The 17,852-nt window shown below is 35.0% G+C and overlaps 1 protein-coding gene across 1 annotated transcript in view; it reads left to right on the top strand.

Annotated features, from left to right (window-relative positions):
• Positions 1 to 8,969, top strand: part of LOC107868863 — a 60,238-nt gene extending 51,269 nt beyond the window's left edge. The window contains exons 3-5 of the mRNA XM_047411587.1: positions 8,185 to 8,396; positions 8,462 to 8,518; positions 8,599 to 8,969. Coding sequence (XP_047267543.1) covers positions 8,185 to 8,396; positions 8,462 to 8,518; positions 8,599 to 8,729 — 400 coding nt within the window. The 3' untranslated portion in view covers positions 8,730 to 8,969. The remainder of the gene's footprint in view (positions 1 to 8,184; positions 8,397 to 8,461; positions 8,519 to 8,598) is intronic.
• Positions 8,970 to 17,852: the final 8,883 nt, after the last annotated feature.

Below are 17,852 nucleotides of genomic sequence, written 5' to 3' on the forward strand. Positions count from 1 at the left end.
CTACTTCGATCGATTAAGTTTAAGTGGACATTATAATTTATGTCAACATCTATCGACCATGACTCTTTGTATAAGTCAAATTAAAGAGTTTACTATATGTAAAATGATAGGTTTTCGAGTTATCTTTCTAATGATACTAATTTTGCTAAAATCTGGCACCTGAGCAAGAAGTTATGGCCTTTCAAAGTAGAATGTGTCGCCTAACCAATTGCACATTGCCACTGGAAAGCATATATGATAGCATATGCGGTGCCTATGTAAATATAGGTGATAGCATATGCGGCGCCTATGTAAATATAGGCGATAGCATATGCGGCGCCTATGTAAATATAGGCGATAGCATATGCGGTGCCCATATAAATATAGGCGATATCATATGCGGCACCTATATAATGGTTTCAAGTGACTTAAACACTCTATTTTTGGGGCAAAATGGTCCTTTTCCCACCCTTATTCAGCCATAAACACAAAATTCAGTCCCTAATTCTCAAAAATACATCCACATTCATCTAAAAATTATCAAGAACACTCCCAAGGGTTTTAAACTAAAAACCCAAATAAATCAAGATTCAACTGTGGGTTTTCAAAATTGATTAGAGATTTGGAATCCCCAATCCACAGGCTTTCAAGAAGCACCCATTATTTTTCGAAATAGAGGTACGCGGGGTTTACCTAAATTCTTATGGGCATAGAAAAAAATCATATTTTAGAATGGGGTTTTTGAATCTATCTATATATTCATGTATTAAATGTTTTAACATCATTGTTTTGGTCTTTTGACCTTCCCTAAAGTGATTTAAGAATATGAATGTATGAAACCATGTATTTAAGAATGAATTCTTGTTGAGAGCATGATTTTTGGTGAATTCCTCCTTATTATGAATTTTTAAGATTTCTCATGGCATATGAATTGTTTTGCAATGCATCCTTGAAAAGCACTATATGAAATGATTGAACTCTTATCACGATTTAAAGGAGGTTTTAAATCACTAAAGAGGGAATCTAGCATAAATGTTTAATGTTCATAATGCATGTAATGAAAGAGTGCATGGATTTGCTAAAGGCACTAGACCACCATATGTTGATGAAGTTTTTGCATGATTTTGAGTTGAGTTTCAAAACGCAAAATCTTCTATATCTGTTGCATGTTTTTGATGGTCTAAATTATGCTTTAAATGAAAGATTTAGCTTAATGTATTATGGCTCAGAAATCATGACTTGGAAGTCTTGGTATGACAATACCAATTCAGACCAATGCCATATCAGACTCAGACTAATAAACATTTTAGACTATCATAATTTTAGACATTCAGAATGTTGCATGTACAGAAAAGGTTAAAAATAGGCATATAGAGATGTTTGGTGGTTCCCTAAAGAGGGATTGAGTTCAAGAAACTCATTTCCTAAAACTGTGGTTTGCCGACCTGGGTATATTATTATACGCTGACTTAAGTGTCGTATGGCGCATCAAATTTAGGAACTCCAACTCTTGCGGCATATTCGGGTTGGAGGCTTCCCCGTCGAGTCAATGGCGGATTTTATATTGCCCGTGGAATATCAGACTTGTAGGGGATACCACCTAACTCAGAAGTAATACACAAATCAGAGTTTGAGATTTACAGACAGGTTACATATTTTTAGAAGATGCCCATGTGTTTTCAAAAACTATTTTATGTATAATGTTTGATGAAAATTTTCTCTCACTATTATAAATATATATATATATGTTCAATTACTCTATTGTGAATTGCTTCGCGTGCTAGTACAATTGTGCTGACCCCCCCCCTTTCCTCCCAGGTACTGAGGCACAGTCTAGGGGTCCAGATCCTCAGTAGAGTCTATAGACAGGGCTGTCTCAGAGTTCAGTTGATGAGCCTTCTTTGCTTCAGAAGGCCTAGTCATTTAGGTATTTATTTCAGTATGGTTTTTGGTCTGCTAGGGGCCTTGTCCCAATTATTTAGATAGTATGTCAGTAGAGATTTCACAGACTATTGCAGATGTTTATTAAATATTATTGGGCATGTTTTCAGGCCTTTAACTATTTTAAATTATTGACCATGTTTCTATATTATTGTGTCTAATCCGTATTACTTTGATCATTTGAATTATGTGCATGATTACCAGATAGACAGAAGGCGTTTCGGGCCTTCGAGTTTGGGAATGCTCGTCACGGCTAGGGCCCTAGTTCGGGTCGTGACATTGTGCTAGAAGCAACACCTTGTAGAGTTAAGTGACCAACTAGAACTGGAGAACGATTATACTGACCCCACTGGACAGCCTTTGGGAAATCTCTGACTCCATTCCCTGGGTTGCAACATCCAAAACACATATCAATGTCGACTCTATGCACACCCTGATGATGCCTTCCACACTTCCCATAAAGTAGATTAGTACGAATACTATTCATACTACCCTGAGACTTGGAGCCTATCACTCTATCCCGACCATTTTTCCTGAACTTAGGCACTGGTACACTAGCTAAAGATGGGGCTAGGGCTGAAGACTTCTGATGAAATTGAGAACAGTTACCAACCTCTGACCTAGGGTGAGAAAAGTTAAAACTACCTATTCTGGCCCTCTTGTCCTCTCTCTCTTTTTCCTTAAGCTTCTTTTTCTCAATCCACTGAGCATGAACCATAAGTCTAGATAAGTCCATATCTTTAATCAATATTGAGGTCCTAGACTCCTTGACCATACTATCAAATCCCCCAGATACAAACTTATTTATTTTAGACCTGTTATTATCCACCATCGAAGGATCATACCTCGCCAACCGAGTAAACTTAAGTGAGTATTACTTCATACTCATACTACCCTACTTTAAGTTAATAAACTCCTAAATCTTAGCCTTCATCAACTCCAATGGGAAGAACTTATCTTGAAAAGCCGTGGAAAACTCTTCCCACTCAACAGGCCCTGCATTAACCCTATAGTCCTCCTTCTACGACTTAAACCAGGTGTGAGATACATTCTATAATTGATATGCTACCAACTCTACACTCTTACTTGATGTAATACCCATAATATCAGTCACTTTATAAACCATATCAAGAAACTTATACGGGTTCTCTTCTAACTTAGATCCAAAAAACAAAGAAGGATTCATTCATGTAAGGTCATAAATACTAGCTAGAACTATATTTACCGCTGGATTAGCTGGGGTGATAGCCTACTGATTGGTCTGAGCTACTACTGAATGATCTAAGGTAGTGAAAGTAGCTCTGAACTCAGAGTGAGAGACATGCTCATTCAGGGGATCTTCCTGAACAGGCATTGGTGCGGGAAGATTCTCATTCTATTTTCAATTAGTTCTCTTGGGAGGCAATATCTGAAAATAGAACAAAGGATAAGTTATAAAGAGAGTTTAAGTAGAGCTCATGCTTATTCGCATGACATGAATAATGAAAGAAGGAAAAGTCTTCCTAAAATATTTTGTAGCCTTTTTTCCATAAGTGTATCACGCTTCACACCCATGCATAAGACTCTACTTAGCGCGATTTTTAGACTTCATAGGACACTTTAAAATTTAAGGATCTAATGCTAAATTTTGTCATGAACTGAAGCTACCCCCTAGTTTTGACAACGGTGCTTATATTTCATGTAGGTCGGTAGACCAACAAGGTATAGATCGACACATAGACTGTTAGTAGAGTGAGGGATAGAATGATAAGGAAAAGTGGACAACTAATAGTTGAGGTGCATTTCGATAAATATTTGGTGATAATTCACATAGAAAACTCATACACATTATAGTTCAGGTATGAATCTCAAAAAATTAGTATACATCAGTACTGTTTTGTTGTATGGTTATGTTTTTTTAAAAACACAACAAAGCACACATCTTTAAGGTCTTTGCATTTCCTTTGAGAAAAGTTACTTTGTGATTATATATCACATATGTAAACCGATTGTTATCTTAAATTCTAATCAAACATTGTTATTCCCTTTTATAATCAATTGGAAGCAATGATGAAGCCAGAAATTCTAATGGAGGAATTTAAAAAATAATACACTAAAAGTTTTATTTATATAAATAGGATTTGACAAGTTATATATATATATATATATATATATATATATATGAAAGAAAAAAATTTATCCATAGACACACTACAATCAGAGGTGAACCCAAGATTTAAAGAGAGCGGGTGCATCTTTATCTTAACATAAGCGCTCGAGAATCTTCCGATGACGATTGAGGCATAGTTCCATGTCTGACTGACTAGTTAGTAGAGGCTTAACAAATGATGAAAATATAAATATATAGGACAAATATGGATTTTAGGTATAACACACTAGGTTTTGGCCCTTAGAAATTTTTTTGGAATTCTGGTATTTGGACCCAATATGACTAGAGGGTACGATCCATATTTTGGGGTATGGATGGTATGGTCTAGTCGTATATTGACCAATTTTGGTTGGTGGGATGGATTTTGGTTACTGGAATGGGTACGACTTAGGGGTATGAGTCATATTGGTGGTCACAAATCATTTGGTTCCTTAACTTAATCTTAAAATTGGTTACTTAGATTAGATCTGAATACGAGTGGATCACCATGAGCCGTTACCCAGGGTATGAGTCATACCATAGACTTGTATGGTGGATAGTGTAAGAATCTTTCTTGAGCTTAAATCTGTGAGGGGTACGGATCACATTTTGTCAATACGACTTAGTTGGATGAGTTTAATGCTTGACAGTGTTGTATCCAAGGGTTGACCCAAGATAAGAGTGGAGGATACTAATCGTATTGGAGGGTACGACTCATGTGGGGCAGTTGTATCCTTGTGATAGAATTTTGATGAAACTTAAGTGGAGGTATTCTGGTATTTCTCCACTTATCCTAATAAGGTCCCACAACTTATAACCTACTTGGGAGATTATTTAACCTATTATTCCATTCATTAACCCTTAGAAAATTTTCTAAAACACTCCATAATTCTCTCAATAGCTTTTGGGCAAGTGAAGCTAGAATTTTAACTAAAGGATCAATTTGGGGTTTGTCTTGGTGATTTATGTTCGTCATCACTTGGTTTAAGGCATGTTCTCTTTCCTTACTGTTAATTCTAACTAAAGGCATTGTTTTTATGAATGTTTTCATGATTTCATTATTTGTATGGTTTTAATTTTTAAATATATTTAGGGGGTTTGATATTAAATGGTTGGTTATGGTTTCCCATGGTTTTAATTATGATTTTATATGCATTAATGGTGGTTTTGGATAATTGGATTGCATGGGAATGGTTTAAGGGTAATTGGAATTGGTTTTTGTCATATTATGCCCCAATGTGTTTAACAAAATGCTTATAAAGATATGTTCATTGCATTGACTACTATTAATGCAACTCTTGTTTGTTTTAAAACTTGGTAAAAGAATTATGCATGATTTAAATGGCTTAGAATAGTAAATGGCTAATGGTTATTCTTGAGGGGCACATGGAATCCCCCAAGTGATTTAATATGGTAAATGGAAGGGCACTTAAAAGTCCCCTTAAACCTTTTTATGGTTGGCAATGGATAATACTTACAAGTAAGGATTGGTATGACGATACCAATATTAATGGCCTTGGTTAATAAATGGATAATGGTTTGGTCATTTAGAAATTGGTTTTAATTGGAAAATAATGTCGGGAGGTGTAGCTAAGTCGTTGAAGGTGGAGGTCCCGGGGGAACCAAAACTAGAAACTCATATTTGCCGATATGAGGTTAGTCTTGGTGACTGTGTGCATGATGTCACACTATATTTGGGGGATGTACTAGTCATCCCAAGGGTTTTATTTCTTGGTCGTGCGGCTACATGAACTAGGAACCTTTCAGTAGGGGGAGCTGAACCCATTTAGCCTGTGGGTGGTTTAGGATGACAAAGCTACACAGCCCAGGTAAAGATTTTAAAGGCATGCTAAATCCGATCCCTTTTCCCAGTATGGTTATATATATATGTGTATGGTTGTGTGCATATAGATGGTTTCACTTGGTTTTATCAATGAAATTATTTTATCCTTACCCTAAGATCATGCTATCGGTCACTCGCTAACCCCCTCTACTGGAGGTTGTATACCCACGCTATGTAGGAATTGGCTGTTTTACTCCTCCTACATAGTGATTGACTCAGGGATAATATTTGGACTGAAGTGGTAAGCTTTCATCCTATCAGAAGGCTCTATTTCATGTTATGGACATTTCTAGATGCTTTGATTTTATTTTGGATACTGGTTTTGGCTATGGTTGGGAGAATGTCCCAACCAAATTTCATTACTCTTTTGGTTAGAGGATTTTTGGTACTTCTATGGGTTAGAATTGGCGGGATCAGTATAAGTGTTAGCCTTAGCATTAGTATTGGTATAGAGGCTAGCATTATCAGACATAATTTCTCACTGTTTCATCATATTTCATTTTGGGATTAATTATATTATGTTTTGAAACATCTTTGGTTTTGGCCCTTGTTTTGGTATGGTTTGATATGGTTGGATTATTGGTATGGGTTGGTTGGACTCGGTTGGGTCAGTCACGATTGTGATCTATTCCTAAAGTCTTTATGTGAGCTATTACACTGTCTTGTTACATGCTCGAAATTCAGCCAACTCAAGCAGGCGGCTAGAAGTTGGGTTAGGGAACAGGGGTAGTCTTCGGTCCTTGTCAGACTTGGGATGCCCATTATGACAAGGGCCCAGGGTTGGTCGTGTCATTAGGGTAATATATAAACCTTAACATTATAGAAGCATATGAGTGCAGTGGTGAAGGCTGTGTTGTGTAAGCAATATGTCGCAGGTTCAAATCCTTACTACTATTTTTGTTGTTGAAAATTGTTATTACCTAAAAAGTAACAAAGAAAACTTGACCCTTGGATTCGATCCTAGGTCACTTATGTGGGAAACTGCAGCTAGAACCAATGTACCCAAAGTGCTATGGTGTTCTTTAGGGTGCACATAATTTGTCTAACAGTTTCTTAAGGTATATACATGTACATATATAGATCATGTTCACTTAACGAGTCCACGTGCACCCCTAACCTAACATATGGGTCCTCTCCTGACTACAATGTTCCACGTGGAGATTCAATGGAACCCCTTTCATCGCACGTAGCTCCCCCACTACTTGCAAAATCTATACACAAATTTCATAATAATAATTTGACATTTTTGTGGATAATTTGATTCTAATTCCATGATCATCAAACATAATTGAATCATACATACCTTTAAATAGAAACAAAGGCAATGCTAGTTCAGGTGTAACTATAAATGCAAATAAACCGAGTGCTTTTGACCAATTCTTTTGGTCTTTTCCCCCACCTGTGAATTATGTATCCAGACTCTTTGGCCAAAGACATAGACAAGCACCTCAACTTGGCACGATCTTTCACTTTGACGCAAGTAAATGGTGTTCATTTTAAACATCTAAAATACCTATAAAATGTGTCATTTTAACACCTTTTGGCATCATCTTTGGCGTGTGCGTCTCAATTGCTGCTAACATGGACTAAACGATCAATTGATTAATGCCATCTCATTTTAAATCGCCACATCATTATATAGACCCAAATTATTTTTAAAAAAAATACCAAAACACATGACAATTGTGCCCAATGAATTAATGACATGTATTTTTTTAGCTAGATAATTACAAAAGAAAACTCCATAATGTCTTCCCCACCCAATCTTCTTTGAACTTAACCTCAAATGGAGGTTGATTTTTTCAAGGGTGATAAACATACCTCCTGATTCTTTAAGGATGATAGATCCACATTAATAGCTTCACGACTTTCACACATATGACTTAAAAAAATAACAAGAAAAGAGGCTAGTGTTTGATTAGAAAATTAATGAAGATAAGAAAACATAGATTTCGTTGAAAACTGTGTTCTTTGAAAGTCAATAATGGGTTTATGAAGTTCTTTTTTTTACTGGAAGTCGGCAATGAATTCAAAATTTATTTTAATTAGAAACTCAATTTAATTTAATTTTTGTTTTTTCATACATATATTTTTAGACAAAAACATACGTGATATTGTTAGAAGTGGTATGAAAAAGACATTCAAATAAATTATTCTATAAGAGATAGAGGAGATTTTTTTTTTTAAGGAAAATTTTGAAATTTTATTGATTCATTAAACTCTTACATCACATTGGGCCCAACACCCTTATTAATCTACACACAAAACAAAAGCAAAAACTTAATATAAATAGTGGCCCAACTCGGGTCCAATTCGGTGACCCATGTCCGCTACATATACCCTTTGTAAGGTTTCCTATTCCAAACTCTACTTTTCATTTCCTAACCCTTAGATCTGTAGCTACGTTGCCACCACATGCTAACTCCACCTTCATCACTCTTCTTCTTTGGGTGATCAATATTCTTGATTTAATTCTTCCATTCCGTACTTTATCAGCTATCAAGAGTATTATTTCTTCCTTTCCTTACTTTAACTTCACTATTGCTTTGTCTAATTTTTCTTTTTTCCAGCTGAGCTCTCCGATGGATGGTGTAAGATTGCAACACTCTATAGGAACAGGTCTCCGGGTAGATCGTCCTTTCATCTAGTAAGTTGTACTATTTAGTTGGTTATCCTCCAGTATATACTTATTCTCATTTCTTTGCAGGTGGATCTGGAATAAAGTACAAGGGTATCTTCAATCCACCACCCCAAATGTTGGAAGTTCAAGCTCCAGGTTCTATAAGATTGATTCGACCTAGGATCCTTCCATTTTGCTGGACCCTTTTTGTTCACTGAAGTAAGGCTAGATAGCGTTTCACCTTTTATGCTCTTGTAAATATTCTTTGTGATAAACTGTACGCTAAGCCTTCCCAGCCCCATCACCAGTTTCATGGTGATACTTTTATATATGGATACTGATTCTTGTAAGTTTTATGTATTCTCCTTCCTATGATTTCCATTGTGTTGAATATTTAACAACTGAAGTTTCCTTTATCTAATGCTCTGTTAGCTAAAAAATCAGCTAATTTATTTTTTTCTCTGAGTGTATATTGAAATTTATGCACCTTCTCTTCCAGTAAAGCTTGAATGTCTTCCACCATCTCTGCAATAATCCATGGGCATGGCCATTATTTTTGCATGATTCTATATAACAACATTGAATTTGTTTGGAAGATTGCTCGACTATAGCTAGCTTTATTAAAATGTTTGCTTGCTTGTAATAAAGCTGTTATTTTTTCCTATATAATGATTGTATCCTCTATTTGATTATATTCTATATATAATATATCACCCTCTTCATTCCTAACATAAAAGTCATAGGAACTAGGTCTCGAATTCCCTCTGAAAGCCTCATCGGTGTTATATTTGACCCATTCAGCTGGAGGTAGTTCCCACATGACCTTTGACACCTTTAGAGGGGATGAATATATTTCCAAATCCTTCAAAATTCCTCTTTAGTTTTTTAGGAAGTTCCTCTTTGGTTTTCTCACCTTCAACAACATCAATAAGTTCTAGTAACATTCATAATGCTCCTGTGGTATATTTTTTGAATACCTTCATGTTTTCTATAATTTCTCCTTGTCCATAGCTCCCACGTTATAATGGTTGGTACAATATTATAATATGAAGCCAGCCCTTGTCTCATATCATTATCCTACCAACTCATTTTAATCTCCCTAAGAGAAAGATTATGCATATTGATACCTGCACAAGAAGTAAAATAAGACCAAATCCTATTAGCAATAAAAGCCTTAAGAAATACATGTGGTATGGTATCTTGATGAGGAGCTTCACAACACCAATATCTTAAAGGTCCCTCATACCTCCATCTTCTAATTCTATCATCTACTAGAACCTTGAATTTCCATGCCCTCCATATAAAAAATGCCATCCTAAGTGGAAAACCTTGTACCCAAATTTTACTATAAATGGTTTTTGTTTGATCCTTATACATTATATATTCCCAAGTGGATTCGACTGTAAATTATCCTCTTCTATCCAACATCCATATTGGAATATCAGTGCCTTTTTCTTCCATTGTAGCTTTGACGTTAGCCACTGTGTAACTAGCATATCCAGTTGGTAATATTTTATTGAGAATTTCATCATCCCATTCACTATATCTGGTCAGTTCCCATAAAAATTGATACCTCTGGCCCCAGGGGTAATTTTCACCAGTAATGGTATATAAGTCTCCTATTCCATTCTAGTTATCATGCCATATTGAAGATGTTTCTCCCTTCATTCTCCATCCAATTTAGTGTTCAATTAGATCCCTTTCCTACAATATTTTCTTACATACTTGAGATCCATTATTTCCTGTCCTCAATATCACCTGATTATGAATTTTCTTCTTGTAATACTTATTACCCATTTATATACTCCAAGTAGACTTTTTAGTCCTAAAATTTCACCAAAGCTTGTAAAAAAGTGCTATTGATACATCCTGCAATCATCTAAATCCCAAACCACCTTCATCATATGGCAGATATAACTTCTTCCATGTTGTCCAATGTCTTCCTTTACCTTCTATACAGCTGCTCCAAAATAATTGAGCAATCATTTTGTGTTTGTGTGTAAACAAATTCAAAAGAGGAATCATGAATAGTAAGAAATGTATTGGTATACTTTGCAATACGTGCTTTATCAATACTGCTCTTCCACCATAAGACAGTAGTTTTCTTTCTAAGCCTGAAGTTTTTACCATATTTTCTGTATAATCTATTGGCAATAAGCTTTCTATTTCTTTTTTTAAAAAATAGGGCAACCCAAGAAATTACATGGGAATTCCTTTCTCAGTATTCCTGTAGCCACCTCTACAGTAATTATATCTCGTTATGATACACTGTGATGTAGATAAATAGCACACTTTTCTTTATTGATCTTTTGTCCTGGCACCCTCTCATACTTTTCTAGAGTTGATGTTATTAGTTGCATAGTTCTTACCTTTGCCTTACATAAAATGATCATATTATCTGCAAATACAAGATGATTATCTAAGGACTTCTTCTAGGCATTCCAAATCTTTTGAACACTTTCATTGTCATTAGTTTGTTCAGTGATCTAGATAGTACCTCTGCTGCTATTATAAAAAGAGTAGGAGATAGTGGATCACCTTGTTTGACCCTTCTTGTAGATTTGAAAAAATCCTTTCCCTGCCCATTATTTAGTATGAAATACCAATTATTGCTTACCAGCCTAAAGATCATGTCAATAATTCTTCCCCCAAATCCAAGATTTCTTAGAACCATCATCAGGAAAACCTATTGCACTGAATCATAGGCCTTTATCATGTCTAATTTCATCACCACGTTTGGTGGCTTGCCTCTCTTCTTAATCTCAATGATTATCTCTTCTACTAGCAAGATATTTTCTACAATACTCCTTCCTTGTACAAAGTCGGCTTGCTTAGTAGAAATAATACTAGGCAACACCTTTTTATATCTCATGAATAATTTATGAGAAAATTTTATTGATAAAATTGTTGAGGGATACTGGTATTAAATCAGAAAAGGTGTTCACATTTGCCTTCTTGGGTAAGAGTATCAAATTTGAATGAGTTACAAATATTGGTAACTATGCCCCACAATGAAATGCTTTCACTATTCTATAAATATCATCCCCTATTATTTCCCAAGTATCTTAGGAAAAAGCTCTAGTCATACCATCTGGACCTCCTTCACTACTCCTATTAAAACCCATAACTGTTTGCTTGACCTCTTCTTTTTCTGGTATTTACTGCGACTCAATGTTTTGTTCCTTATTAATCACCTTTGGTAACTCAACAATCATGTCATAATCAGTATTTTCATCCTGTTTGGTAAATTATTTATTGTAAAATTCTACTGCTACTTCTACTATCACTCCATGGTTCTCTAGACACTGACCATTCTCATCTTGAATTCTTCTTATTTTTAACCTGTGTATTCTCCCATTCACTACTGCATGAAATAATTTTGTGTTCTTTCACCATCATTGAACTATTCTATTCCTATTTTATGCTTTCAAGATTCTCCCTCAACATGCAAGTATCTCAACAGTTTAGCTTGCTCCCTATGTAGTTTTTCTCTATTCTCAATAGTAGGATCCCCTTCAAATTTTGTTTTCATCACCTTTATTGTATCTTCCAATGTGGAAATATCTTGAAAGACATTCCCAAAAGTTTCTCAACTCCATTGTGTTAGAGCTTTCTTTATTTTCTTCATCTTATGTTGAAACACCATAAATGGATTTCCTTCAAAATCAATTTTGCAATTCTTCCTGATTAATTCTTTGAAAGATTAATCCTTGATACAAAAATTCAGGAATCTCAAAGGCTTATTAACCTTCTTATTACTTATTTTAAGATTGATCAATAGTAGTGTATGGTCTGAGCCACTTTTGATCAAATGCTCCACCTTCAAGACTAGATATTTGCTTAACATTTTCTCATTACACATAATCATGTCCAGTCTCTTAAAAATGAATTCTTCATCTGTTGTATTATTCCATCATGTATGTTTGTTCCCTTTATATCCCATATCTTGTAATAGACACATATTCATATAGTGGTTAATCTCTTACCTCTGTATTTGTAACTGGTAGACCACCTAGCTTTTCTTCTCCATTGCTGATTGCATTAAAATCACCCCCTACTAGCCACAGTATCTGTAGATTAGCAGTTGTACCTTCTAAGGACTCCCACAGTAGTAGTCTTTCCTTCATTGTGCATTTTGCATATATCAAAGTTACTAACCCTTTTACTTCCTGATCTTAATCATATAATTGCAAAGTCAACTATTTTTCCTCATCTTTAATTAATTATACTTCAAACATCTCATCTACAAAGAGTCATCTTTTTCCATTTGTATTGGAAAATGCATGTTCAAGTTCCTATTTTCTTCCATATCTTTCCAATTCACTTTTTCTTCCATATCTTTCCAATTCACTTACTCTTTGAAAAAGCTCCATTAAACCTACAAAATAAAACCTGTGTTTTTTGTGCATATTGATTACCTAATGAATGCCTTTTGTGTATCATTGATCTGATATTCCATATTAGAGCATTCATCATTGGTTATTTTGGTTGTTGCACCCCTAGTAACTCTTGACAAAGCTTATGCATTCTTTCTATCTCCACTTATTTTTCTCTTTTGTTTGCCCTGGTCTTCTTTTATCCTATCTATATGCTTTGGATATAAATCTCTCATTCTTGCCACTTGTTCAATATTTTGATCTATATCTGCTGCATCCATATCATCTACAACTTACTTTCTTATTTCCTTAAAATCCTCCTTTATTGCTAAATAGGGGACTTTTTCATTATCCACTTGTGATAGTACTAGTTCCCTAGTATTCAACCCTCGATACTTAATTGTTACAGGTACAAGTTGCCCTTGTGCTGATCTAAAATATATTCTCTATGTTGATTTTTTTCTTTTTTTTCTCTCTGTATTTTTTCCTCCTCCTCTCTTAGTTGAATCATGATTATGAAACTTCTATGTCATTAATCTTTTGTGGATTCTTTTGTTGATTGCTTTTGTTTATTGGCTGGTTGTTCTTGTTCCTTTGTCACAGGTAACTCTTTATCTTCTTCCACATCTTCCATATCTCTTGATGCTTCAAAAGAATTTTCATCTCTGCTTTCAACTTCTCTCTCAATATGACCATACTTATCACTCTTGTATTTATTCTTTCTTTTTTTCACTTATTTTATCTTATTTTAATTATTATGTTTATTCCTTACAATTTTACCACTTGTCAACACTCTTTTCTGATTTGCTACTAAATTTATCTGTGTTTTAACTGTTTGTTCAGCCTCTTTTTGTTTGTCAAAAAGCTCTTGATGTATTGTCCAATATGTATTTTTATCATGCCCTTGTAAGAAAAATTCACTACAATACTTGGGCATGTAATCATATTGCACCTTGACCCATTTATATTTGATTTCAAATGTGATATCCTCCTCATTAATTCTTGCTCTTTGTGATAGTTTTGCAACTAATTCCACCTCTACTTGAATATTTGCACAACTAGGTCTCATTTGGTTTCTGGTTGCTACATCTACTGTCAATGGATTCCCAATTATAGTTGCAATAAAAAATATTAATTTCTTTGCAAAGAAATTTGGAGGAAGATCAGGGAATGACATCCATGAAACCCCTATTACTGTCTCAACTTCTGGCTCAAATCATGGATCCCACTTTAGCGTTCTCATATGCCAAAATATATCATTCATATTTATGCAATAAGATGAAATTGAGAGCAATTGAACATAATCTTCCAAACTAGTCAACCTAATCAATATGTGTCTCGAGTCCAAAACTCCTACCAATTATTCACTTTTGATACCACATTGACTAGGAATGCTCCTACGTAATTCCTTTATATCAGGCTTGCTATAAAAAAACTTCCCTACTTGCATATTGTAAATTTTCTTTCACTATCAGGTCCTTTACTTCAGAAGATTTCCACGTATATTAGGTTCGCCATGCAGCATGATAACTAGTTTTGGAGGTATTTTAGGAATATTAACAATGGATTTCGATTTAAGTGCATTAATAAAGTTTGGTATGTCAGGGGTTGATGATTTTGGTGAATTGGGATGAGGTTTAATCTTCGACTGTAAAGCTGGAAAATCCTCTGGTGGGTTAGCCTCACCGGCGATAGAGGTAGTCATTCATTTGTTGGCTAGGGTTTTTGGCTATAGAGGAAATTTAGGAGTACTATTAAAGGAGCTTGAGCTTGAAAAAATGGTGAAAATAGTGGGATGAAAAAATAGAGAAGAAAAAGGTAAAATTAAGGCAACATTAAATAAAAAAGGGCTAAAATAAGGCTGTCACGCGTCATACCAGCGAAAGGTGTCAAAGTGTCACAGTTTATGGCTACTTTATGTGTTTAAAATGGACACTGTCCACTTAAGGAGCCAAAGTGAAATATCGTGCTTATTTAAAGTATCTGTCTATGTGTTTGACCCAAACTTTTTTATTGAGTAAACTAGTGAAATTATCAACGCTTCGCGCGGTTAATTAAAAAAATCATAAATTAATATATTTCACTGATTATATATAAAAATATTAATTCTACAGATTGTTAGTTTCTTATTTTAATGAAATAGTAGGTAATATTTATACTTAGATCAGAAAAAATAATGTAGATATTTGTCTTTATCTGAAATAATTATATGATCTTTTATTTTTTTTCTCAATATGTACAATCGAAATACTTTACATCTTTTGAAGTAAGCCTTTCATATGTACATAGTTGAATTAAAATAAATAACATAAGTTGTGGTGTAGCGGTGAAACTACTCTTGTAACACCCCGTACTTTTACCTAGCTTAAATTCATCCCAAAATTATCAAAGACTTATTTAAAAGATGAATATACTTTTATACATGCGGAATCTTCAAGATTTTGACTTTTTGTTGTTTTGGAAATTGAATAAGCTTTCCATCGATATAAAATTAGCCTAAATCCGACACCCGGGCGAAGAGTTATAACCATTTTAGTAAGACAGTGTACCACCTGAGCCATCAGTGCGTCGCGGAGCCAGTTAAAATGACAATTGTCAAAAACCAATGAGCCTCCGCGATATTGGGCTTCACACCAAGGATTAATTTCAGAATTGTCCTTTTTCAGTATTCCGACGCGATACCACCGCGCCGCGATGAGCTTCCCGGTCGCGTCCAATGTGGCAACGCGATTATACCATATCGCGCCACTATGCAATTTCCCAGTCGTCATTTTCCAGTGGCCTAGAGCGATAGTGGCACATCGCGCCAGGGGTACAAATCGATAAAATCTCACGAAAAATTAAAGTTGCACCCAGGGTTAAAACAGTCTTTTCTCATAATTTTATTCCGCCTAGATGTAGGATTTAAGCTCTAAAAATGTGTAAAACCCTTCATTATTCACTTTTCTTCAAAATTAAAAGGTAGTTCTCTCTCAAGAAAATAAACCCTAGCTCTCAAGAATCAAGGTCAATCCCAATATTTTCTTCAAGAACTACAAGAATCTCACAAATTAAGGTATGTTAGATGTTCATCTATGGGTCCCTTCCACCCATAGAGTCAAAGAATCTGTTTTTAAAACTTCGAGAATTATGATTCATGATTTACATGTATGAAATTAGATTGTGTTTATGTTTTGACATTTGTTGAGTTTCAATCCATGATTAATAGTAGAATCCATGAAGTTGTATAGCATGTATGTTGAATTGAGTAATCCCCATGTTATAATCCATGAATTTGCAAGTTGATTGTTGTATCCATGTTAATCCTAAGTGTTTGTGATTTAATAAACCAAGTATGCTTCCCATATGTTTGATAAATTATCTATGAGAATGAAATAATGCCATCATAGCATACTAATATGTAATCCTCATTCATGTACAAGTTAATGCATCACAAGTGTTTGATGAAATGTCTCTATGAATGAATTATGACCAAGTGAACATTGTCATGTTATTCAAGATTTTACTTTGCTTTACTTTTCATGCTATAGAGTCCTGGGGGTATTTAATACCCAACAATCTAGTTGTTACTTAGAGCCAGTGTCAGTTACAGAATAGTATCAGTCATGTCATGATCAGTAGTACTCTCAATCCATTAAAGAACTCAGTAAAATTTAGTCAGTTACAGAACTTAGGAAAACTCAATAATACTAGTATCAGTCCAGTCCAGTTCAGTATACTCAGTTCAGTGTTTTTCAGTTGGGAGTAGGATTCAGTACCGAGTGAGCCTAAGAATGCGGGCACATCTGTTAGTTAGGACTGGGTCCTAGAAGAAATCCCTAAGCTCCAAAACTACGTAGCTAACATAGGTTAGGAGATGTCACCCATTAGGTAAGACTAACATACTCAGGGATCACCCGCTAGTTTAGGACTAATCTCAGAGGTCACCCATTAGTTAGGACTGACTTCACAGCAGTTGTCTTTACCCATGAAATGGTACTGACACCCTTTCAATTGGGGTTACAGATTGGACCCCAGCTCAGTTATCTTCTTTTATTTGGGGCATATCGATTAGATGATTACCTTCCGCAGTTTTAGTTTCAGTCTTCAGTTTAGAACTCAGCTTAATTTTACAAAATCAGGACTGTCAGACACAGTCAATCAGTATCATTAATTCAGTTATCAGTAATTTCAGATATCAGTTATACAGTTATTAGAACTCAGTACTTAGCTTCAAAAAAGCTCAGTTATAGTATACACGTACTCTTATATTTAATTACTCTATATCATTTACTCAGTTATTGTTCATGCACATAAACCCTTACAGCCAGCCTTACCTTATCTAGCATATCAGTACATTTTCACGTACTGACGCATACTTTCCTATGCTATGATGTTTCATATCTTAGGTTCGGACATGCAGGTTCTCGACCACGTATAGTAGATTCAGATTGAGCCAGCAACAACATATTTAGCAGTGAGTCCTCATCATTTGAGGATATTTTTTTATTTTATTATCTTAGTAGACTCAGTATTTTAGTAGATGGATTTAGTTGGGGGATGATCCTATCAACTCCACTTTCAGACAGTTTCAGTTAGAGGTTTTTCACACTAGTTTCAGTCAACATTCAGTTTTATAGATATCATCACAGATGTTATATTTTATCACTATTTTAGATGTTTTGAACCTTATGGCATTTCAGCCTATTATTTCGCATGTATTTCAGTATTATTGTTTAGTGCTCACAGCAGCTATTACTCATGGGTTAGCTTGTGATCCTTTGGGATCGTAAGCACTATGTGACGGCTATGGGGTAGTCCCGGGTCATTACAACTCTACCCTTAATTAGAGGTCTCTTTTTCAAACCCTGGGTATGAAGAAAATCTTGTTGGGAGCACCACCCCTAGAACGAATACCTGACACCAGGTGAGAAACAAAAAAGAAAATTAAAAACAATTATAGTGTATGAGTGGTGAAGTAAATAG

This window comes from Capsicum annuum, chromosome 4 (genome assembly GCF_002878395.1).
Source record: "Capsicum annuum cultivar UCD-10X-F1 chromosome 4, UCD10Xv1.1, whole genome shotgun sequence".
NCBI classification, from domain to species: domain Eukaryota; kingdom Viridiplantae; phylum Streptophyta; class Magnoliopsida; order Solanales; family Solanaceae; genus Capsicum; species Capsicum annuum.